Source organism: Dendrobates tinctorius, unplaced genomic scaffold (genome assembly GCF_039654945.1).
Source record: "Dendrobates tinctorius isolate UK_male_01 unplaced genomic scaffold, ASM3965494v1 ptg000082l, whole genome shotgun sequence".
NCBI lineage: Eukaryota > Metazoa > Chordata > Amphibia > Anura > Dendrobatidae > Dendrobates > Dendrobates tinctorius.
The window spans coordinates 9199239-9225324 of record NW_027361750.1 but is presented as its reverse complement, the minus strand read 5'-3'; the positions used below and the strand labels follow the sequence as shown (position 1 = coordinate 9225324).

General features: G+C 44.2%; 1 protein-coding gene across 4 annotated transcripts in view; it reads left to right on the top strand.

Annotated features, from left to right (window-relative positions):
* Positions 1 to 26086, top strand: part of CSPP1 (centrosome and spindle pole associated protein 1) — a 152143-nt gene that overhangs the window by 7384 nt on the left and 118673 nt on the right. For 3 of the 4 annotated variants that reach the window (XM_073583879.1, XM_073583881.1, XM_073583878.1), the window contains exons 2-7: positions 561 to 673; positions 5221 to 5332; positions 6448 to 6551; positions 11537 to 11560; positions 12375 to 12455; positions 17931 to 18041. In XM_073583879.1, the coding sequence (XP_073439980.1) occupies positions 575 to 673; positions 5221 to 5332; positions 6448 to 6551; positions 11537 to 11560; positions 12375 to 12455; positions 17931 to 18041 (531 nt within the window). In that variant the 5' untranslated portion in view covers positions 561 to 574. The remainder of the gene's footprint in view (positions 1 to 560; positions 674 to 5220; positions 5333 to 6447; positions 6552 to 11536; positions 11561 to 12374; positions 12456 to 17930; positions 18042 to 26086) is intronic. The other variant, XM_073583880.1, reaches the window with a different exon arrangement.

Sequence of the window (26086 nt, the reverse complement as noted above, 5' to 3'; positions counted from 1 at the left end):
CTAAACTTGCATAAATGCAGTGGATTTTTCATCCAAAAATTCCATCGTAATATGAAGTACCATGAGATATTAAGAAATTTATTGTATCATTCTGTGACAAAACTAATCGGGAGCATAAGTTTAAAATCCACAAAAGGTGCAATGCAAGGGGTGAAGTTCACAGCTCCCCAGCACCCTTTTCACAACTTCCACTGCGGCATCTCTGCAGCCAAAGTGCCCTAAATGAGATCTTCTTTCTGCATGAAAAACGTTTAAAAAAAAAAAAAAGCATCAAAAATATGTGAACAAGCTGTTACCCCTTGTGTATTGTTCTTCAGCAGAGATTGAAAATGTGGCGGCTAATGGATAATTTTCATCTCCAGCACCTATGACACATGCACAATGTATCCCATAGAGGGTTTGAGTCACTCTCCTTTTTACGACTATTTTGATATTGCATCCTCGGTCGCCTGTGCCTGAGCCCTGAAGGGTGCACCTTTGAGGCTTAGACTGTGTTATTAAGAAATCTAACTTTCAGCCTTATGTTTCTTCATCCTCAAGATATGTTTTAATTTTTGTAGGAATTCCTTTGAAAATGGGGGAAGAACTTGATCATTTTCTTGAAGAGCAAAGGGCCAAACTAGCACAAGACAAGGCTGAACTGGAAATAGATCCGCCATACATGGAAATCAGGGTAAATCTGCTTTATGATTTTTTTAAATTTCAGTAGAACATGAAAATATTCCCACAAATGAATAATAAAAAAAACTCTATAGGTACAAGCTGATTTAGTAATAAGTATTTTTATTTACAGACATGCAAGATGCTATGACCAAGGAGGTTATCTTATTGTTGCAATCCTTTCTATACTGAAGGCAGAGTGGCAATCACTTGATCACTGCCGAGTTTGGCTTTAAGGGGAATTTGTCAGTATGCTCAACCCTAGTAAGCCGTCTATATGGGCATGTAGGTCATAGGAAGTTGAATAAATTGATACTTTGATATCTGTGATCTGATGTCTTATTCCAGAGAAATCCCTGTTTTTCTTATATGTAAGAGAATCTGCCTCCAGAGCTTATTGGAAATGAAAGGTGGCCTAACCAGTGTGTGAGACATGTAACGACTGACAATCTGCTCTCATAACCATCTCCGCAGTGAGATCAGAACTAACACAGTACAGAACATGTGAACATTATCTCATTGCAAAAGCATTTCAGCTGCAGTCTTGTCACCGGTCTTCATCTTCCATCTCACAGGCAGTCGGTGTAGGGGAGAGGCAGTACAGCGGCGCTTCCAGCACTGTGAGAGGACAAGTGCTGCTGCATATGTGTGTACTGTGACAGTCACTTCTGCTGTACTGTTTGCTCGGATCTTATTGCAGAGCTGTGTGTGATTATGAAAGAAGATTGTGAGGCATAGTAACATAGTTTTGAAGGCTGAAGGAAGACCTTATATCCATCTAGTTCAGCCTATTTTTAGTGCAGCTGTTCTGCATTGTTGATCCTGGGGAAGGCAAAAAACCTACAGAGTAGAAGCCAATTTTCTCCATAGGGGAAAAAAATTTCTTCCCCTAAGCTGGGTCAACCATCTACCTATAATATTATGTTATTCGTAACCTTCTATACTGTTACTCACAAGAAAAGCATCCATTCCTTTCTTCAATTCATTCAGTGAGTTGGCCATCACCACTTCCTCAGGAAGAGAATTCCAGAGCCTCACTGCTCTTACCGTGAAGAACCCTCTTCTATGCTGGTGCAGAAATTGTCTTTCCTCCAAACGAAGAGAATGCCCCCTTGTTCTTGTCACAGTCCTTGGTACAAACAGTTCATTGGAGAGATCTCTGTATTGCCCTCTGATATACTTGTACATGTATATTAAGTCTCCCCTAAGTCTTCTCTAAGTCATTACATTATATGTCTCACACTGGTAAAGCCGCCTTTCATTAAAAATGTGCTCTGGAGACATATTCTCAGGGAGATAGATCTTAACAGGTCACTTACATATTAAGAAAAATGTGAATTTCTCTGAAATAAGTCATCACATGTATCAAACTATAATTTTGTTCAGTTTTCTATGACCTGCATGCCAATGTACATGGCGTAGAAGAGTGGATTGCACTGACAGATTTTCTTTAAAGGGAATCTGTCAGCAAGTTTTTGCTATTTAATCTGAGAGAATCATAATGAAGGGGCAGAGAGCCTGACTCCACTGACGTGTCACTTGATGAGCTTACTTCAGTTTCATTCCGATAAGAGTTTTATCTTCAAGAGATTATCACTAGAGGACTAGGTATACCATTCCAGCTAGTCAGGCTAATCTGTGTAACCCCACCACTGATTAGCAGTTTACAGACAATGCACAGTGTACACAGGAAGCTGTTAATTAGGGGGGTGTAGAGTTATACACCACTCAGCATTCTGACCATTGCTACATTTACAACAGAGAAAACAGGGCACCAAGCAGCTAAGTAAGTGATATGTCTCTGGAATCAGGCTTTCTTCCCCTACATTATGCTGCTGTCAGATTACATAGCGAAACCTGTTGACATCTTAACTTTAGTGATCACTAGATCCCCAAAATTATTCTTCATTAACAATCAAAAATAATGATCCCTTCAATATAAACCACAAACCCATAGCAGCAATGGAGGAGCAACTTGATCTGAATAAAGTGCAATTTTATTTACCGTACATAGTTTTCCATATTTGCAGTCAGCAACTGTATTAGGTGGTATTGCCTTAATGCATTTTCCTTGTATTGATATTAATAGTATTGGTATTTCTATATATGTAATGTTTTGGTATTGTAAATAAAATTGCACTTTATTCAGCTCATGTTGCTCCTTCATTGCTGCTTTAATAATCTCTGTTGAAAATCTGTTTTTTCTTTATTTTGATATCCCGGGGCTAGTGGCTTCTTCCCTATCCCCAAATCTAGGGGCGCCCGAGCTTTCCCTGCTCTCTGGATTACTTGTATTGGTGAAGATGCCGGGGCCACGTACCTTGGTGAGCTCCTGAATCAACCCGTATCTGTCCCCTCCCCCACCCAGGGAAGTGGGGAGTAGTTGTATATAAGAATACACAATCCAGACTAACAACTTCAAGGGAAGATGTACAAGGATAAATGAATATACCAGTCATACAAATATGCACTCATAAACAACACCGAGAAGTAAAAGGAAGGAACTACCAAATAGGAGAGAAGAGTATATGCACACAAACAAGTCACCAAGCCACAGTTTTTATAACAACGCTCCAAACGCCTCCTCAACAAACACCTCCAACTCCACACCAGGAAGTATAAAACTAGCGCTGGCAATTCTGATTGGCAGAGGCGAATGTATATATAGCAGAGGGGAGTGGCCAACACTGAACAGCTTAGACCATAAAAGCAGGAAAGCTTCAGAGACTCAGCTGAGCAGATTAAACTTTGCACTGCTATCAGAAACCTGCTAATATGATTAATATGACTGTTTAATATGATGAAGTGCTTCTAATCAGTGCAGGAGTAGGAAAAATCAGGCATCGCTGTTTTCTGGCCCCCTCTCTGTCATCGTAAACCCGTGACACAACTTTTGCACTAAGAGCTGATTTTATGTTTTCACCCTTTTTGTTTTTTGTTTTTTTTATAACACCAATTAGGTCAAGGGATTGCTTTAAAGTTGGGCTTGAGGCAAGTTTTAGGCCTGAGGCTAAGATTAGAGATATGTCTAGGGTAATAAAACTGTTACTTAATAGACATGCAATTAATAAAAGAAAACCAATAGTAATATACTGTATTTTTTTAACTATAAGAGGCACCTATGTTTTAGAGGAGGAAATTAGGGAAAAAAATTAAAGCAAGAAATGTGACCAATTCTGTACTTAATATCCCCTATCCTGGAATATATGGTCCCCCTCATCGCCATCCTGATACACATGGCCCCCTTATCACTATCCTGGCAGGAATGATCGCCTTCATCCCTATACTAGTATGCATGGCCCCATCCCCATCCTGGTATGCAGGGCCCCCCCATCTCGTCCTAGTATGCAGGGCCCATCCGTATTCTGGTAAGCATGGCCCCATCTTTATGATTGGCCTCCACCCCCATCGTGGTATGCATGGCCCCATCAGAAAACATTAAAAAAACAAACCATTACACTTACCTACCAGGCGCTCCCTCGCAGCATCCTGCTCTGTTGCCAGCAACTACTTTATGGTTGTAAGGCCTCTTTCACACAGTTTTTTACAATCAGTCGCAATTCGTCAGTCATGAAAAAACTGATCCTGTGCAGATTGTAAAAACTGATGCGACAGATGAATTTTTTGACGGATCCGTCAGAGCAGCTGCAGTAAACTTTGGCCGGGGGTTTTGAGGAGAGAGAGAGATTTTTATGTGCCTGAATGGGAAGACAGCACATACACTGAAAAAAGGGAATCCGTCGCCGGATTCCGTCATTTGATGGACAGGGACGGATCCTGCACCCATTGGCTTCCATTGTAGCCAACGACGGACGACGATGTATCCATCGCTGTCCGATTTTTCGACGTACAAAAAAAGTTTCTATGTCCGTTCTCTCCGGCCGACGGACAAAGAAATTCCGACTGATCCGTTGTACGACGGATGAAACGTGGGGCCGTCAGTCGCTAATACAAGTCTATGAGAAAAAAACTGAACCAGCGCAATCAGTCACTGGAACTACGGATTGTGACTGATGGCAAAAAACTGATGTGTGAAAGAGGCCTTAAGCAGCTCATGGCAGGGACATCATGCGCTGCTCACAAGCAGAGCCCAGCTGCTGGAATACTCACCGGGACTGTTCATCGCAGAGAGCAGCGAGTATTCATTGCTCTCCAGTAGCGGGCAGTGTCAGCCGGAGCCTTCCTGCTGCTAGCGGCGGTCACGTGTGCTCTCTGCGATGAACAGTCCCGGCAAGTGTACAGGCATTGGAGGACTTTAGGTATCTATGGTTACGACCACTGTTATAGTGATAGCTAGTTGCTTATGGTTGTAACAATGGATACCTAAGGTCCTGCGATTCCTGCACATGAGAAAAGAGACATAGCGAATCAGAAGAACTATGCTACATTTCTAATTGGAGGTATTTGCTAATATCATTACACCTACTACATATTGGGATAGGCTCTTGGAGATAGGAATAACCCAATAAGTGCTGCTTTCCTTTTTTCACATTGATTTATGTAGCTGCTTTGATTCTTGACATCCAACAAGAATATATTTACAGTATGTATATTTTTCAGAGCAAAAGATTTGAGAATACTCATGTAGCTGATCAGCCAAGGACTTATACGAAGGAAAGCATTCCACCCAACAGGCAGTCTCAAAAAGAAGCTGCACAGAAGCAAATACCAGGTATGAGGAGAAAGTGTGTGCACTCTCCTGTCTGACTTAAACTTGGTGTATTCTGGTTACAGCTCTTGGGGACAGTGATGCCAAGTTAATATTTTCACTTTTAGGCTATGTGCACACGTAGCGTTTTAAAACGCTTACTAAAAACCGGACTCTTTCCCAGAAATCGCGCGTTTTTTTCCGCGCGATTTCACCGCGATTTTACCGCGATTATGATCGCGATTTTGCCGCGATTTTCGCGTGCGATATTCAAGCACTTTCCAAGCGATTTGAAGCATCGCTTGGAAAGTGATTGACAGGTTGGTCACACTCGTCAAACATAGTGTTTGACAAGTGTGACCAGGTTTTTACTATTGAGGCCGCCTATGCGGCCTCAATAGTAAAAGATAGGATGTTAAAATGCTAAAAAAAAATAAAAAAAATCGGGGTATATTTACCTTCCGGCGTCCCGCGCTGCATTCCCGGGCCTCAGCGTTCCCAGTAATGCCTTGCGAGACCTGTGATGACGTAGTCTCGCGTTGCTATAGCGATCTCGCGAGACCACGTCATCACAGGACCTTGCCGCAAGGCATTACTGGGAACGCTTAGGCCGGGAATGCATCGCGGGACGCCGGAAGGTAAATATACCCCGATTTTTTTATTTTTTATTCTTTTTTTTACAGGGGTATGGTACCCAGGGCCTGGAGGACAGTCTCCTCTCCTCCACACCGTGGGTACCAACCGCACATGAGACGCTTAACTTCCCGCATGGTGGGCATAGCCACATGCGGGAAGTAAGCGATTCTCATGCATTCCTATGGGTGCGGAATCGCGGCAATTCTTTGCGATTCCGCACAAAGAATGAGCATGCTGCGATTTTTTCCGCGATGCGATTCCGTGGCGGAAAAAAGCGCAGCATTAGCACAGCATGTGCGGAATGCCATAGGAATGCATGGGGGCGTTCTGTACACGATTTTTAAGCGTTTTCGCGCCGAAAATCGCGGCAAAAACGCTTAAAAATCGCTACGTGTGCACACAGCCTTAATTGTAGCTGTATGGAATATTGGTATTTGTCAGGAATTTGAGGTGTTTTTTTTCTTGCTTGTAGCTTTACACTAAAGTTATTCCATAACTTTTAGATACAGGCTATGGATTGAGTTTACCCCTAGGAGAGGATTATGAAAGAAAAAAGCACAAACTAAAGGAAGAATTACGACAAGATTATCGACGATACCTCAATCAGGTAACATTGATCACTATGCTAAATGCCATTCTGCTCTATGACACTAACCGTACACTGGAAGAAATCGTTAAAGGGAATCTGTCGCCAGGTTTTTGCTGCCTCATCTGAGAGCAGCCTGATGTAGGCAAAGAGACCCTGAATCCAGCGATGCATCACTTAGATTACTGGGTACCTCCGTTCTGACACAATAAAAGTTTTTAAATTTAGCAATACAGCAGAGCTAAAAAAGCTAACCCCGCCTACACCGGGCTCTGTATGTACATTGTCCATAGTCAGTGAGCTGCTTACCACAGAAGAGGGCGGAGTCAGACTGCCAGGCCCAAGCTGCTGTGTCCAGCAATGATAAGCTCCTGGTGCTAAAACAATCGTTGTAAGCAAACAAAATCATGGAGCTTGATAAGAGAGGCATCGCTGAAATCTGTGAAATCTACTCCCTACAGCATGCTGTCTTCAGATTACATAGAAGAAACCTACTGACAGATTCTCTTTAAAGAAGCATTCCGATAAGGTAGAAATGATCACCTATCTGCAGGGTTGGTGATAACTTCTAGATCTGTGGCCGTTCAACCATTGGGACCTCAAAAGATCATTAGAACGGGATGTCTTTAACCTCGTGTGTGTGCACATGTGACTGACAATCCATTGGTACTGTCGATAAATTTTAGCAGGGATAAAAGTGCCTCCTCTTCATCATAAAGGGGGCCCCAGCATTCGGACCCCCACTAAAATGGGAGTTTGCACCTATTCCCTTGGATATGTGTTAGCTTCTTCCTACTGGATTACCACAGTAATAAGTCCTACTCTGTCCTGTATTTATATTACATACACTCATGGCCATTGTTGACATCTACATGGACTGGTTGATTTTAGATTGGTATTACTGTATTGTTCAAAAGTTTGCACACACCAGTTCATGCAATGGTTTTCCTTGTTCTTATTGGAATAAGCACATTCTAGATTCAGAATAAAGGCAGCAAAACCACAAAAGACACATATGGAAAGTAGGAATAAAGAAACACGTGTGAAACAAGCCAGCATGTGTGTTAAACCTTTGATTCCTCAGAGGATCGCCATTTTACTCTGATGACCGCTTTTACACTTCCTTGGCATTCTCTCAATTCGTCACCTGGAATAGCTTCAGTGAACAGGTATGCCTCGTCAAGAGTTCATTTTTGGAATCACTGACGCCATCAGATGCCAGAATATGTCAAAATCCACCCAAGTGGGGGGGAAATGAAAGCCCGCATTACTTTAAGACAGCCTGCACTGCATACGGTTGTGGCCCACAGGAACCATGAGATGACGGCTCCCTTCTACCTATGTTCAAATATATTCACATTGTTCCAGTGTGAATAATTTGAACATTTGAAGACTGGGGCAGGGGAATTCCTGTCCGTCTCTGCCCTGATGTGCAGTGGCGTGATCAGGTAATTTTTTTTTGCTGCCCTTGGGATTGGTTCAGTATGGCAATGTGGCCCTTGGATCAAGAAATGTTTTGCACCCCTACTTTAAGATATGAAGGTAAGTTAACCTGGAAAATTGTTAGAACCTTGAAAATATGCTTAAGTGCAGTCATGAAAGCCATCAATCGCTGTGATGAAATTGGTCGTCATGAGGACCTCCTCAAGAAAGAAGACCAATAATTACCTCTGCTGGAGAGGAAAGATTAATCTCTGTTACCAACCTGAGAAATGATGAAGTCAAAAAGACCTCAAGTCTTAGACACATCTCAACAAGAACCGTCCAGAGGCGACTGTGAGACGCAGATCTGTATGGTCAAGTTACTGCAGAGAAGCCACTACTGAGGACTGTAAAAAGAAGAGTCTGCTTTTGGCAATGCAACACAAGGACTGCTCATTACATCAGTGGAAATCTGTACTGTGGTCTGTTCAGTCAGAATTTGATAATTTTTGTGCCAACTTGCATGTCTTTGAGAGACACAGAAGAGGCGACTGAATTGTTTCTTCCTCTCTGGAGCACACTGTAGAGGGAGAGAGATGTGGGGGTGCTTTGATGCTGACCCTGGTAGTGATTTATCCCAAATTCAAAGCACTTTACCCAGCATGGCTATCACAGCATTTTGCACTGACATGCCATCCCATCTGGTTTACACTTAGTGGGACCATCATTTGTTGCAACCCACAAAACCTTTCCATGCTATGAATAACCATGGAGGAGACAAGAGGCTGTGGTGTAATGACCACTGTGTCCACTAGGGGGCGCTGTGTGGATGTCCCAAGAGAATGGATGAGTGGCAGAATCCTGAAGGATAGTTATGTATCTCAAAGTGGGTGGCTTTGAGATGGAGACTTGTGTATGTGTGATCAGCAATATCATTGCTGAGGTGTTGTTTCTAAGTGTAAGGGAGAAGTCTTCAGGTAACTAAAGAGATGGGCGGGTTCTGGTTACCTACAAATCCACCCAGGGGTGTGTCTGAAAACGCCTATAGTAAAAGGCTTTGTAAGTGTGTGAAGGACCTGTGATGAGGTCATAGCCATGTGACCCAGTGGGCGTGGCTACAGACCATATAAGGTGGCCAGGGTAGGTCACAAGGTGGGAATGCTGGGACCTGATTGGTCCAGTTTGGAAGGTCCTGAGAGGAGAAGGATCTCCTGGCTAACAGCCTGTGGAGCGATTGTGTGTGTAATGGCGGCCAGCGTCTGAGAGTCCCTGAGGAGTGACTGGATGTCTGCAGCCTGGAGAAACAGCCATATGGGAACCCTGGGGCTAAATAGCCTGTTTAATGGACGCTATGCTGTAATGTGAAGCTATATAATGGACACTACGCTGTTGTATATTGCTGCTGTGGTTTATGATGGTGAATAAACCTCACGGACTGATATGGTTTTATGGAAAACCCATACCGGATGTGATTTATTTGCTGCCAAGCGAGTGTCCCCCAACCTTGAATGACAGCGCTACCTCACAAGGCGTTGCACCGCAATGCTTAGTAACTCTGGGAACACTTTCAAAACTATTGGATGTCTTTCGAGGTGATGACCCAATGAAGCTGTTAAGGGTTGGTAAGGCTGTCATCAGATTAAAAGAACGGTACTTTGAGTAACTAAGGTTTAATACATATTCTGGTTTGTTTTACTTGTCTTTTTTCCCCCTTGTTTCCATTTGTGTCCTTTGTGTTTTTTCTGGATCTACAATGTGCACTTTCCAATAAGAACAAGGAAAACCATTGCTTGGAGCGATCTGTCCAACTTTTGACCTGTACGGTATTTTGACCTCAGAACTAGGGCTTTGAGCAGCTTCCTGTGGTCCCAGTTATTTCTGTGGAGAATGGCTGCCCAATTATGAGCTAAGCAAAATCTCTAGTCACAAACTGGGAACCCATAATTTCCAATAATGTAGAGAATCAATACATATTAAAGGGAACCTGTCAGCAGGATTGCGCACAGTAACCTACACACAGTGTCACATCGGCGCCATTATACAGATTACAATGATATCTTGGTTGATGAAATCTGTCTTGTGGTTGTTGTTGTTGTTGTGTAATCTTTATTTTTGGTTTCGCATTAATGATGTACTTGTGCTCCGGGGCGGCCTGTAGGGGGTCTTCATGTGGTTCTCTGCTTACATATTCATCTGTATGGCTTCTGACAGGTCACTGATTCCTCACTGACCTCCCCCCCTATTTGACATACTGATTATCATATGTATTGAAGAAAAAAAAAAATCACATCGCTAGTGGCAGCTCCTGCACTGCAGCATCATCGCATGTATAATGTGCATTAAATTGTTTTGTTTAGTAAAATACATTGATTCTGAAAAAAAAAATCTTTCTCAAAATGGCACCAGCCCCTCCTGTGCAGGAACATCTATTGCGCCATTTTGCTGGAGCGGGAAAAAAATGGTCTCCATCAAGATGGCGCCGCCTGCACAGTAACATCTATTGGATGTAAAATAGCGGGCAGGTCAGTGAGGGATCAGTGACCTTTCATAAGCCATCAGTATGAATACCTAATCAGAGCACCACATGAAAACCCCCACAGGCCGCCCAGGAGCACAAGCATGTCATTAACTCAAAACTGAAAATAAAGATTAAACAACAACCACAAGATGGATTTCATCAACCAAGGTATCATTGTAATCAATATAACAGCGCCGACGTGACACTGTCTGTAGGTTACACAGCACAATCCTGCTGACAGGTTCCCTTTAATTGTGTTAGTATATATGTGAAATAAAATCATGACTGTGGAACAATAGGCTGTGGCTAAAGTCAGGAGTTGAAATACAGAAAAAGTGAAAGTCTTTCGATCTTTTGGTTGTTTTTTTTTTTTTCCTCCTTTGCTCTGGGTTTGGGCTTACAAATACTGATACAAAATACTTAAAGGGAATCTGTCACCCCATTTTTGGCCTATGAGCTGTGGCCACCGCCATCAGGGGCTTATATACAACATTCTGTAATGCTGTAGATAAGCCCCGATGTAACCTGAAAGATAAGAAAAACAAGTTAGATTATACTCCCCCGGGAGTCCGGTCCGGTCCGATGGGTGTTGCGGTCCGGTGCCTCCCATCTTCTAGCGATGACGTCCTCCTTCTTACTTTTGCCGCGGCTCCTGCGCAGGCATACTATATCTGCCCTATTGAGGGCAGAGCTGAGTGCTGCATTGCGCCGGCACCGGAAAAGGTCAGAGAGGTCCGGCGCCTCTGCACTGCAGTACTTTACTCTGCCCTCAACAGCATTACAGAATGCTGTAGATAAGCCCCTGATGGCGGTGGCAGCATCTCATAGGCCAAAAATGAGGTGACAGATTCCCTTTATATACATTATTGACATGTGTAAGTGGCATTACGCCCTTACCAAATTTTATGTCATAAACCTAGACTAAACCTACAAAAGTCTTGCAGCTCCATTCTGCTCTTCCTCCCCAATTTCACTATGACCAAAGCAAAGAATCCTTATTGTGATCTGTCTTCACAGTAAAGTTTCATTTCCATGTAATAGTTTGCTATATTTTCATGACTTCTAGGGAAATGCTCAGGCCAAACGAAAGGTAGGAGGCTGGTGTCTGGCTTCACGCTATTGTCTGCGCATGTGCCACAATGCATTTATGAACATTTAATCCTAATAACTTCTTTTACTAACCTGATCTGCAGCCAGAGTTGATTTATATAGTTTTATAACTAGCCTTTGCTTTTATTAGCCAGCTCACACAAGGCAGTTTTGATGCGATAAGGTTTTTAGTATTATTATTTAAAAAAAAAAAAAAAAATTAAACCTGCCATGTATGAGACCTGATGCTAGTTTTCTCATTGTGTGGCTTATTATCACCCGCCAATCAATGCTCCGTTGCTCACAGTCCATTTTTGCTGAAGCATTTCTGCACTTTCTCAAGTCATTCTATAATCAAATAATACATTGCAATTTGCTGCATGATTTAATGGCTGATTAGTCCTTGCCTGCTTATGTATGGATGTAAATATATTGATTTGATTTATCCACTATTTGTTGGCAATCAATAATGATTGAGATTTGTGCTACTCTAGCATTTTTTTGTATTGTTTTTAACTAATTAAAGAAACTTAATTCAAAATCTTCTTTGTAGAATGTATTTAGCCTACAATCCATCCATGTAAAATATAGCCTCGAGACATTACCAAAAAAATTCTGATTGCTGCAATGTTAACAGTAAAAATAATTGTTCTGCGCCGCAGACCTATTGGCCCGATCCTTAAAGGTATAAGTGCCATCATAAAGCAGGTAATACTTTTGTAATGGAATTGTAGGTTTTGGTACCATTAATTAACATGAAGCTTAAAGTAATATTGTTGGTTAGTAATTTAGTATAGCATTCTCTTCTCACTTAGAAGCACCTGAGAACTACGGGTGAAGTGGACCCAGTCACCCATGGATTGTCTCTGCCCATAGGTGAGCGGCTGTCGGCCCAGGTAAGTCCTCTTCTTTGAAACATGTGAAAACCTAAAAATACCACCAAGACTAAGATTAAAAATACATGGGAGATAAAATAAAAATTAAAAAAAATTAAAAAATAGTAAAAAAATAATAAAGAATAAAATATAATAAAATAAGTAATGATAAAAAATAAATGAAAAAATTAAAATAATAAATATAATAATGAAATAAATGATAAAATATGTGTTCAACCAACAATGAGAGGACAGGAAGGAGTAAAATTAAAATACAAACGCCTTTATTAATGCAAAAAATTGGCAAATCGGTGCAGATGCATAAGGGTGTCCACACAAAGGAATAAATGTATTTTATATATATATACAAAAAAGCTGCCAATGGAATGGCAGTAATATATATATATACTAGCTGAAGAGCCCGGCGCTGCCCGGGCATAGTAACTAACTGTGGTTAGTTATAACAAATTATAATTATCCTCCATCCCATAGTCCCATGCCCATATACCCATCATACATATCCACCATCCAATAGGCCCATGCCCATATACCCATCATACATATTCTTCATCCCATAGTCCCATGCCCATATACCCATCATACATATCCTCCATCCCATAGTCCCATGCCCATATACCCATCATACATATTCTTTATCTCATAGTCCCATGCCCATATACCCATCATACATATCCTCCATCCCATAGTCCCGTGCCTATATACCCATCATACATATCCTCCATCCCATAGTCCCATGCCCATATACCCATCATACATATCCTCCATCCCATAGTCCTGTGCCCATATACCCATCATACATATCCGCCATCCCATAGTCCCATGACCATATACATATCCGCCATCCCATAGTCCCGTGCCCATATACCCATCAAACATATCCTCCATCTCATAGTCCAATGCCCATATACCCATCACACATCCTCCATCCCATAGTCCCGTGCCCATATACCTGTCATACATATCCTCCATCCCATAGTCCAGTGCAAAAATATACCCATCACACATCATCCCATAGTCCCGTTCCCATATACCAATCATACATATCCTCCATCCCATAGTCCGGTGCCCATATACTCACACACATCCTCCAATCCATAGTCAACCATTATGACATCATAATGAGCGGCGGCGGGGCTTGCAACCTTTGACATCAGCGTCGCCATGGCACTCATTGTGACATCATAATGAGGGGCGGGGCTTGATACGCACACACTGCTTCCCCAGTATGCAAATAGGGGCATTGTGACATCATAATGAGGGGCGGGGCTTGACGCGCACACACTTTTCCCCCCAGTATGTAGACAGGGGCAAAATTGTTTGGTGAATTGGAACGTGCGGGGTTAAAATTTCGCCTCACAACATAGCTTAGGACGCTCTCGGGGTCCAGACGTGTGACTGTGCCAAATTTTGTGGCTGTAGCTGCGACGGTGCGGATGCCTATCCCGGACATACACACATAATACACACACACACACACACACACACACACACACACACACACACACATATATACATACATACATACACACATACATACACACTTTGAGCTTTATATAATATATATATATATAATATAAATGTTACCATAAATTCACAATATTGTATATAAAAAATGTATAAATAGTAGTCCACACCTACAAATACTGCTAGCCAGCCATTAAAAACAACAGGGACATGTTGTGACCCATATACTAGCATTACACAATCGATACACTAATGAATAACGACCAAGAGGTCAACAATATCGCAGGTAGTATGGTGTGAGTGTCAAAGATCATAAAACACTCCCCACGGACAAAGTAAATGGCAGGTCAAAAATATATTAGAAAGGTGAATTCCTGAGTGAACAGTTAGGCAGACCACGACTTTGTGCAGAGCACTCCCCGACGCGCGTTTCGGATCAGCGTCCATTCAGTTGCTTCTGGCCATTAACCCTTTATTATTAGTTGTTTTAATATACTGGGGTATTCTATTTATTTATAGCTATAACCAATTTATTCCCGTAAATAAACATTTTTTGGTTTATGTCCTTTTGTTTGGTTATATTAGAAACATGTAAGCAGCACTGACTACAGGATAAGTGAGCACTGTCACCCAGGAACACTTGTCACTGGTAATGTATTAACCCCTTCATCCTCCATGACGTGTAAATGCGTCACGGAACGTGTCATGGACTTTGGCAGGGGTTTAGAAGCCCGCACCACAGTGGGTAGATGCCATTTACCTCTAACATCAGTGATCGGCGCACCTGTTTATCTCTGCTTTTTACCTCTTATATGCCGCTGTCAATCACTAACAGCAGCACTTAAAGGGAATCTGTGAGTAGGATCGTCATTTTTAAGCCATCTATATGGGCATATAGGTTATTGGAAGCTCAAAAAAATGGTACCTTGATATCTGCGGTCTGATATCTTACTCCTTAGCAATCCATGTTTTTCTCACATGTAAATGAGCTGTTCCAGAACTACGCAGCGGACACAGACCTGCCTGAGAATCTGCCTCCAGAGCTTATTTTACATGAAGGGGTCATTATTAGTGTGATGTGTAATGGCCGCTCTCTGCTGTCCTGATCTCACTGCAGAGCTGTGTGTGATTATACCAGACACATCTGCAGTTCCTCTCAGCTTCTATATCACAGGCAGACATGGCTGCAATATTGATACAGTTCAGCAGAGCTCAGAGAACTGCGAAAAATGTGTTTACAAGAAGACAAAGTTCAGTGTTACTTTTCTGTGTTGGGTACATGTCTCCCCCCCGCCCCATTTATTTAAAATAATCTTTGGAGATAGATTCTCATACAGATCAGTGATGTGCCGGAGCCTGAAACACCTTATTTACATATAAGGAAAAAGTGTATTTCTCTGGAATAAAACATTGGATCGCAGATATCAAGGTATCATTTTGTTCAGCTTCCTATGACCTACATTTCCATACAGACAGCTTAGGAGGGTTCATCCTAGTGACAAGATTCCCTACTATCCGACATAGACATAATCTGGGGTTCCCATCGGCAGTGACGAGTTCACAGGAAGCCGATAGGAAGCTTTGAGAGCCGGCTGAAGGACCCTGTGCCTGTCATGTGAGCCCTTCTGTGACGTCTGGCCTGTGGCTGGGCATCATAACAGACATTTTTACAATGTACAGCAATACATTAGTATTGCTCTATTTCACACATGCCAAACTCTGTCCCACGGGGTGATTATATTTGGCCCACGATGCTGGCTCGGTCCCCCCATTCCCTGCCCAGCATCACACTTTCACTTGTGTCAGCATTTTGTATGGAAGGCAATGTAGGGTCCATAATCAGGGCCGCCATCAGGGCATAACAGCCCTTACAAGTGTATGGGTCCCAGTGATTAGGGGGGGCCCCGCCCAGCGCCCGAGCACGCTGGCAGCCTGGTCCGTGCCTGGGCCCCTCCACCTCACATTTTGTTCAGGCTTCTCTGTTTATCCAGCAGTGCCGCTTTATATTAAATCATGACCCAGCGCCTGCCGTGCCCCCTCCCCCCGTGCACCATGGTCCAGCGCCGCCCTCATGTGACGTCACGCGCTGCTCTGCTCGACTTCCTCATCCCAGAGCAGAGTGGTGTGCGCTCGCCACGTGGGACTGGGAGTAGTCGCAGAAGACGGTGGACGGCGGCGGGACGGTGAAGCGCAGATGGCAGGCAGAGTCACGAGGCGGCGAGCGAGCAGGGTAAGGTAACTAGTCTGTGTCTGTCTCTATCTCTCGCGCTCTCGCCAACGTCTCCGTTAGCATGGTGGTCGCGCTGATGATGGGGGAGCCAGGGGGACAAATCTCCAGTGTCCATGATTAGTAGGAACATTGTTGACTGTCTCCACCTGCAGCTCAGCCGTTGTCCTATCCTTTTAGCCAGCACAGACTGTGTTGACGAGTACCAGTATGTTGACTGTCTCCACCTGCAGCTCAACCATTGTCCTATCCTTTTAGTCAGCACAGACTGTGCTGACCAGTACCAGCATGTTGACTGTCTCCACCTGCAGCTCAGCCGTTTTTCCAAGAAAGGACGGAGGGATTTTGAAAGGTTCGCGTGGTGGAGGAGGAACTAAGGTAGAGGTGGAACTGGGGGTGGAGCCTGGGTGAAGTCTCAAGGGGGGCCCCTTAAATTTTGTCAGTATGGGGCCCTGAAATTCCTAGTGGCAGCCCTGTCCATTATACTATATGGTGGACTATGTGGCGCCATTATACTGTATGGAGGAGCAGGGCAAATAAAGCTTTATGGAGGACCATGTGGAGCCCAATATACTGTGTGGTCGGCTGTGTAAGAATCACAGTTGGGGCATCATATTGTGTTGGGGTCACCATACTTTGCTGGGGAATTTCAGGCATGCGTGGAGGGTACTGTGGAGGAATTCACTGTGGTGATATCATACTGTGTTTGGGGGGCATTTTTATTGGCAATCGCACTTTATGAGGACAATTGTTACTGTAGGGGCTTAAATAGGTGGAAAATTATTTTGTAAGGTCTGCAGAGCTGTGGGTTATGCTCTCCTGTGACCCCCACTGAATATTAAGGTTTGTTTTTTTTGTGCTTTTTTTTTTTTTGGTGGGGGGAGCCCAATTAGAACTTCTGCTATGGCCCTATGATTTCTATGTATGCCCCTACCTGCGATGGAATACACAGCGCTTTGGTCGTGTGAACTGACTCTTAAGATCTATTAATTAAAATGTACTTTGTTCATCGTTATATTTGATAAGGAAAAACTTACTCAATTGTACACATTTTTTTAATAAATTTTTAATTTTGACCCTCTTTGTATTTGAGTTTCACATCCCTGCCGTATATAGTACAAGCGATCAGACTATCACAGGTTCAAGTCCCCTAAGGGGACTAACAAAGTAAAGAGTAGGGAAAAAAACGTTTTTCAAAAATATAAATATTTTTATCGTCCTCCCCACCCACTCTTTCTAAAGTTAAGGATAAAAAAGATATTTGGTATCACTGCATCCTGAAAAGTAGACTTTTCAAAATTAGATTAGGCTGAACAGTAAACACTGTAGAGAAGAAAAAAATAAAAACACCAGAATTGTGTTTTTTTTTTTGGTTATTGTAATAGTGCAAAAAATTAACTAAGAAGTGATCAAAACATTGTATGTTCCTCAACATTGAATGAATAAATACACCGTCTCCCCACACAAAAAACAAGACCTGACACAGCTCCTTTTATGGTAATATAAAAAAGTGGTGTGTCTTGGAAAAGGGTGATGCAAAACAAAATTATATATGTTTTTTTTTTTACAAAGCTCTGAATGTTTTTAAACTAATAAAATAATTAGAAAACATGTTTGGTATCTTCGTAAACTTACTGACCTGCAAAATCATGTTTCCATGTTGAACTTTGCATACATATTGTACATCGCTCTGTTTATTCTTTTAGTCATAAGCTTTTCCCAGTTTAGGATCTTGTGTACATTAATGTATGACGGTGCCATTTTATTTGCTTTTATATTTGTAGGAAAGACTGCGCCTCGAGAGAAACCGGGAGTACAATCAGTTCCTCAGAATGAAGGATGATGAACAGGAGAGGATACACAAAGCCGCACTGGAGGGAGAAAAAAATGTTCTGGTAATCCAAAATTTAAAAAAAAAAAAAAACACTGTAGTTCAATTAGTCTACAAAACCCAATTCTGATTTATGTGGGAAGCTCAGAGCTGATGTATCAGTCATTTGCATTTATTATAACATATTCATTCTTTTATTTCTTAAATGGGATTTCCTTGTTCAGAATATTTATGTTCTCATCTTCGAATCAGCCATTATTATATGAGTCAGCCATTATTATATGATTGGTGGGGTTCTAACACTTGGCACCCCTCCTGTTCACTTCAATAGGGCAACTTTCCAGTACGCAGCCCAACCATTATTATGTAGACCACATGCAGGTAATCTGCTCAGATGTAGCTACAGCACTTGACACACCACCGCTTGGATATTCTAAACCTTGAAAAATCCAAATATACACTGACTTCAGACTCAAGGAAGCAAAGTCAAGAAGGAACACACTTGGGGAAAAAAGTAATTAAAAAACAATTGGGAAGCAAACCAGAATGTGTTAACACTTAGTTACTCTTGCGACAATTTTACCTTCCCTCAAGCTGCTTCATATGGTAGTCACCTGGAATGGCTTCCGATGAACAGGTATGCCTCGTCAAGAGTTCATTCATGGAGTCACCGGCATTCAGAAACAGTTTTCAACCATCAGGTATGTTTTTCAGAAACAGTGCTGGTACACAATTCCATACAGTGCAGAGCCCTGTTCCACACTGCAATAAACCAGAATATGGCAAGCTCCACTCAACTGATCAAAGAGAAACAACAGTCCATCATTACTATAAGATTAGCAGGTCTGGCGATGAAAAAAAATAGCTAAAACCTTGACGTTATTCTCAAGTGCTTCAATTGGTGAAACTGTTTCTCATGATGTCTGACCTATGAAGGAAGACCAAGAATTACCTCTGCTGCAGAGGATAAGTTAAGTAGAGTTACCAGCCTCAGGAGCTGCAAATTGACAGCACCTGAAATAACAGTCTTCATAAATGATGCGCAGATATCAAGAGGCAGACACATTACAACACCAACTGGCCAGAGCAGACTGTGAGCAGATCTGTATGGTCAAATTGTTGCAAAGAAGCTACTGCTCATGACTGTAGAAAGAAGAAGAGACTAGTTTAGGCCAAGCAACTCAAGAACTGGAAGTTACATTAGTGAAAATCTGTACTGAGGTCTAATGATTCAAAATTTGAGATTTTATATACCGACTATCTTATCTTTGTGACTTGCAAAAAGTTGATTAGATGGTTTCTATGTACAGTGTGGGAAACAATTATTTTATACACTGCTGATTTTGCAAGTTTTCCCACCTACAAAGGTCTATAATTGTTATCATAGGTACCTTTCAACTATGAGAGACAGAACCTAAAAATAAAATCAAGAAAATCACATTGTGTGATTTTTACATAATTAAATTGCATTTTATTCAATTAAATAAGTATTTTATCATCTATCAACCAGCAAGAATTCTGGCTCTTCCAGTCCTGTTATTTTCTTCTTCACGCCCAACCACTTGCACCGGTGACCCATTTCCATCACATCTGTCCAGTCCCTTTCCCCTGCTGTCACCCCTCACCTAACTAAAATATTTAACCTCTCTCTCTCTCTTCTGGTATCTTTCCCTCCTCATTTAAGCATGCCATCATACATCCACTGTTATGAATGGGAAACCGAGGAGGAAAAAAAAGACAACAAGCTAAGTCTCAGAAAACCAGAGAAGTTGGTAACTATGCAGATTGCAGATCCCTGATCTTACCTGCACAACTAGCAGCAGTCGTGGAGCGTTCCTACGTTGGTCCTAGATGCTTCGTCACAACTGGAGAACTACATAAGCCTAAAGCAGGAAAAGAGGAAAACAAACTGCCCCAGAGCAGATCCCAAAGGAAAGACAGCCCCCCACATGTATTGACGGTGAAACAAGATGAAAGCACAAACACAGGCAGGAAAATAGGCTGAGCAAACGATGGGGCCCGACTAACTAAAAAGGACAGTAAAGGAAAGCCACTGTCTGCAATCTGCCAAAAAAAAACCTACAAAAATATTGTCCAACACTTCTGATAGCAAAATTAACTCTGAAGTCACTAGACTTCTAAACCTATATCAGCACTCTGAAATCTTTTGAGACAGAGCAAAAAAGAGGCCAATCTAATAAGGGACAAAAAGCAGATTGGCAAATACTGATTAATAGGAGTGGAATTTCAGCATAGCCCCAGCAGTGGCAGGCTGATTACACAAAAATCTGAATTGACCAACAAGCGCAAGTGTGAACATTAGCAAAAAACAAACTTAACTTGAGAAGACTGGAAGAGAGCTGAAGTCCAGGATCTGAGAAGCAGACTGAATCACCAGCACCCGGATAGGGCGTCGGCTGTCTTATATCCAGTCTGATAATCCAGAGATCCAATCGTTATCTTCCTCATCAGGTGGCAGATCACTACCACTTAAACCAACCGCACTACCTCCTGTCACCACCAGAGGGACAACAGAAGGGGAACTCTCAACTGTTGGAGCAGAAAATGAGTTAATGACAATCCACTACTTAAAAAACCATCCCTCGACCTAAACTGTGCAGCTAACTATAGACCTGTCTCTAATCTTCCCTTCATCTCTAAACTCCTGGAACTCCCGTCTTATCCGCTATCTCTCTGATAACTCTCTTCCGGACCCTCTCCAATCCGGTTTCCGCTCTTTACACTCTACTGAAACTGCCCTCACTAAAGTCTCTAATGATCTACTAACAGCTAAATCAAATGGTCATTACTCCATGCTAATTCTCTTGGATCTCTCTGCAGAATTCAACACTGTGGATCATCAGCTCCTCCTCGCTATGTTCCGTTCCATTGGCCTCAAGGACACCGTTCTCTCCTGGTTCTCCTATCTCTCTGACCGCTCCTTTACTGTATCTTTTGCCGATTCCTCCTTCTCTCACCTTCCCCTTAAGGCCCCGTCACACATAGCAATCTCGCTAGCGAGATCGCTGCTGAGTCGCAACTATTGTGACACAACAGCGATCTCACCAGCGAGATCGCTGTGTGTGACAGCGATCAGCGACAGGCCCACCCTGCCGGGATCGCTGCAAGAAACCCCTGGACATTTTTTTCGTCGCTGATCTCCCGCTGGCCAACACGCATCGCTGCGTGTGGCAGGCGGGAGACCAGCGATCAGCTGTAAAATGATAAAAAGAAGAAAAAATATTGTTATTCTCACCTTCCGGCGTCCCGCGCAGTCTTCCCACCTCTCTCCACGCTCCCGGTCCCAGTAATCCTTTGCAAGAATGACTGCGAGAACGGACGTCATCGCGGTAATTCTCGCAAAGGATTACTGGGACCGGAGCGTGGAGAGAGGCGGGAATGTTGCGCGGGACGTCGGAAGGTGAGAATAACAATATTTTTTATTTTTGACATGAATATGGCATCAGCGCTAACGAACACAGCGATGCCGCGCGCTCTGCATCGCTGTGCTAATCGCTGGTGAAGCTGTCTGTTTGACAGCTCACCAGCGATCACATAGCGACTTGCCAGCGATCCTGACACGTTGATATCGTTGTCGGGATCGCTGGTAAGTTGCTATGTGTGACTCCAGCTTTACTGTTGGGGTTAATCAAGGATCGGTTCTAGGCCCCCTCCTCTTCTCCTTGTACACTGCCCCTATTGGTCAAACAACCAGTAGATTTGGTTTCCAGTACCATCTCTATGCTGATGACACCCAATTATACGCTGCTTCTCCTGACATCACACCAGCCTTTCTAGAAAACACCGGCGACTGTCTAAACGCTGTGTCTAACATCATGTCCTCACTATATCTGAAACTGGACCTGTCAAAGACTGAACTCCTTGTGTTTCCTCCCTCTACTAATGTACCTATACCCGACATTGCCATTTCCGTGTGTGGTTCCACTATTACTCCCCAGCAACATGCCCGCTACCTTGGGGTCATACTTGACTCCGAGCTTTCCTTTGCTCCCCACATTCGATCACTGGCTCGCTCTTGTCATCTGCACCTCAAAAACATTTCTAGAATTCGACCTTTTCTTACTTTTGACTCCTCAAAAACTCTTACTGTTTCTCTTATTCATTCTCGTCTCGACTATTGTAACTCTCTTCTAATCGGTCTCCCTCTTACCAAACTCTCCCCTCTCCAATCTGTCTTGAATGCTGCAGCCAGGATCATATTACTCGCCAATCGTTTCACCGATGCTTCTACCTTGTGCCAGTCATTACACTGGCTACCCATCTAATCCAGAATCCAGTACAAACTTATTACCCTCACTCACAAAGCACTCCATGGCTCAGCACCACCCTACATCTCCTCCCTTGTTTCAGTATACCACCGTACCCGCGCCCTCCATTCTGCTGATGACCTGAGGTTAGCATCCTCAATAATCAGAACCTCCCACTCCCGTCTCCAAGACTTTACACGTGCTGCGCCAATTCTTTGGAATGCACTTCCCAGGTCAATACGATTAGTCCCCAATCCCCACAATTTTAAGCGTGCCCTGAAAACGCATTTATTCAGACTGGCCTACCGCCTCAACACATTAACCTAATCTATCCCTGGGTGGCACAGTCAAAAGTTTTACCATAACCAGGTTCCCCGCATCATGTTCCCACATGCTTCATGTATCCATTAGCCCTCTGTGTCTGTACTGTTACACACTTAACATTATGGCTGGTCCAAACAATCGGCAATTGTTACCACCCACCTTTCGTGTCTACCTCTTTCCTCATAGACTGTAAGCTTGCGAGCAGGGCCCTCATTCCTCTTGGTATTTGTTATAATCTATGTGATTATTGTTATGCTGTAATGTCTATTGTCTGTACAAATCCCCTCTGAAATGTAAAGTGCTGCGGAATATGTCGGCGCTATAGAAATAAAATGTATTATTATTTACTCTGTCGCCTTATTGGGGGACACAGAACCGTGGGTGTTATGCTGCTGTCCACTAGGAGGCGACACTATGCATAATCTGAAAAAGATTAACTTTGGCTCCTCCTCTGCAGTATACACCCCTGGACAGCGTCAGCCTTCTCCAGTTTTTGCTTAGTGTCGCGAGGAGGCACACCTAAGATTTTTTTCTCTTCCGTTTTTTTCCTTAATTTTTTTCACCGGATTACAGATGAAGAAAAGTGGGTCTCCAGTGAGACTCCCGGCATGGCTCCCTCCTCGGTCCCCTATTAAGGGGTACCCGGTTGAGGTCGAGATGGCTCTTCCCCATGTCGCTCCTTCCCCAGTCCCTCGGGTACTGGTTCGAAGTCGAGGCCCCCCCCTCCTTCCCCAGTTCCTTGGGCTCTGGGTTGAGGTCGAGGGTAGGACGAAGCCCCCTGACGGTGACAGCAGCACCCTCCCTAATCCCCCTCTGGGGGTATTAGGTCGAGACACCGCAGGTAGGGCCTGTACCAGGCACCATTCGGCCATACATGTCCAGGGACCCCAGCCCAGCTGCGGGCTCCTGTTTGGACCGGGGGAGGTGCAGGCAGGCATGGCCCTTGTCAGAGACAGGGCTCCCGGCACCCCTGTCTCTGCGGCAGCACCAGCTGCATAGCGCCTCAAAGGGACCCCCCACAGGGCCCAGGTGGCGCTCATGTCCCCACCGCTAGCCTACCGTTCAATCCGGGGGGGTCTGGTTGGAATCCGACCCTCCCCCGGACAACCGCGCCGTCCTGGAGCCCTTCTGGGCATGAGCTATCAAATTTAGGCCGCGGCTTCGGCCTAGCCAAAGTCGCCGCCTTATTCCCGCCCCCCGGATGACGAAAAATGACACTACAGTGTCATAGAAGGGGCGGATCGAGACAGGAAGGGCGTGCTTTTACATAGCTCCGCGCGCCCTTTTCAGCTCTCCGCCCCCTTCCCCCTCCACCTCAGAATCCGGTGGCCATCTTGCTGCACCTGAAGAAACTGAAGGCAGCACAGCAGTCTCTGGGGGGCACAAGACGTGGGATTTATCAGCGCTGGACCTAGGGGGAGCACCGGTGGGGTAAGATCACAGCTGGGTTCTTTGTACTCAGCTGTGAGTTCCTGTCACCTATAACGCTCCCCTACTCCTCCTTTCTTCTACGTAGATACCCCTGTAGGGCCTCTGCGAATGGGTACTATGTCGGGCTCAAAAAAGGATCAGGCAAGACTGCTTTTACGCAGTCTGCACAGCCTGCAAGGCCACTCTCCCCAGCGGCAGCACATACCCACACTGCCGGGACTGTACCCAAAGAACAGCAACGCTTCTGTGACCGCTACTGCGCCGGAATGGGTGACTCAGATGTCGCAGTCCTATGACAAAGTCTGTAGATAACCTGACCATCCACACTACTGCAGGCTCTGCAGGGTCATGTCTCAGCTATGAACGTTACCCAGCAAAGGGACGTCCGGTATCAGGAACAGGCCGCTTACGACAGTTCGAGACGTAAGTGGACCCACAGGTCGCGTTCATCTGCGTCCTCACATAGCACTAGGTCGTCCCCCTCCAGGGAGAGGCACAGTGGCTACAGGTCACCGAGACCGTCCCCTGATAGAGAGAGACAATGTGGATCTCCACAACGATCCCAGACCACAGAACAGCCCTAGTTCGCCCGCTAGGGAGCTCTTTAGCGATGCGCAAGACTCAGAGGGCATATGTGACTCCAACTCAGATAACGAAACAAGGAACGCTCTGCTCCCTTGTCCCCCTAGCAATACTGCGCTAGTTGAGGATATAATCTCTTCCATCCTTCGGGTGCTAGACTTTTCTGATCCAACCCCTGAAGTACCAGAACACAAGATTTCCTTTGAAAGTGTTCAGAAACCATCTGAGGTCTTTCCTGATCACCCGGAATTTAAAAAAAAATAAAAAAATACTTTCTAAGCATTTTTCGCAGCCTGAGAAAAAATTCGCCAATCGCAAATACTTGAAAGCAAAGTACCCCTTCCCACAGAAGGACACTAAGGATTGGACAGAGCCGCCTAAAGTGGATCCTCCAGTCTCTAGGCTGGCAGCACAAACGCTTCTCTCGCTGCCGGACAGCTCAACCCTCAAGGACGCAGCAGACAGACAGGTAGAACGCATGGCTCGTTCAATCTTTGAGGCGGCAGGTGCCTCTTTGGCTCCTGCATTTGCTTCAGTTTGGGCAGCCAAGGCCATTATGGCCTGGGCTGATCTATTACAACAGGGCCTCCAAGCTTCAAATCCTCAGCTGGCGGACCAGTCGGTGCAAATTGCAGTGGTGGCAGATTACATGGTCCATGCAGCGTTGGATTCTGCAAGAGGGGTAGCGGAAATAGCATCAAACGCCATCACAATCCGGCGTATTCTCTGGCTAAGAGAATGGAAGGCGGATGCGGCCTCAAAAAAGTCCCTAACAAATCTCCCGTACTTCAGGGGCCGTCCTTTCGGTGAAAAGCTGGATACAATGATATCCAATGCTTCCGGGGGTAAAAGTACTTCCCTCCCTCAGCTAAAACCAAAACGCACGTTTAAAAGACGTAATCAATCTCGTTTCCGATCCTTTCCGAATTCTTCAGGCTAGTCCGTCTCGCGCCCGGCACAAAATCATAACGGTTCCCCTCGCAGGGACAACACACGGGCGGCACAGAGACCGGACAGAAACTGGCAGTCAAAGGCAAGCCAGGCAAAATCCAAGGGAGGGAAAGCTCAGACTTTTCATTCATCATTACTCATCCCCTCAGGAAAACACCCCACTTGTAGGCGGACGACTGCTACTCTTTCAGCAGGTCTGGCTGCCTATTACAGAAGACAGGTGGGTCAAGGAAATAGTGTCTTCAGGATACAAGATCGAGTTACTACCAGCCCACCGCACAGGTTTTTTTCTCTGTCCCTCCAAAACCTCCACTCAAAGCTCAAGCCTTCCATCAAGCGGTTTCTTCCCTCCTGCAAGCAGGAGTCATAATACCGGTTCCAGCAGACGAGCGCTTACGAGGGTTCTACTCCAACCTGTTCGTGGTGCCCAAAAAGGGAGGCAGTGTCCGACCCATACTAGACCTCAAGCAACTCAATAAGTATGTCCGAGTTCGTCACCTTCGCATGGAATCCCTCCGGTCAATCGTTGCGTCCATGGAGGAAGGAGAATATC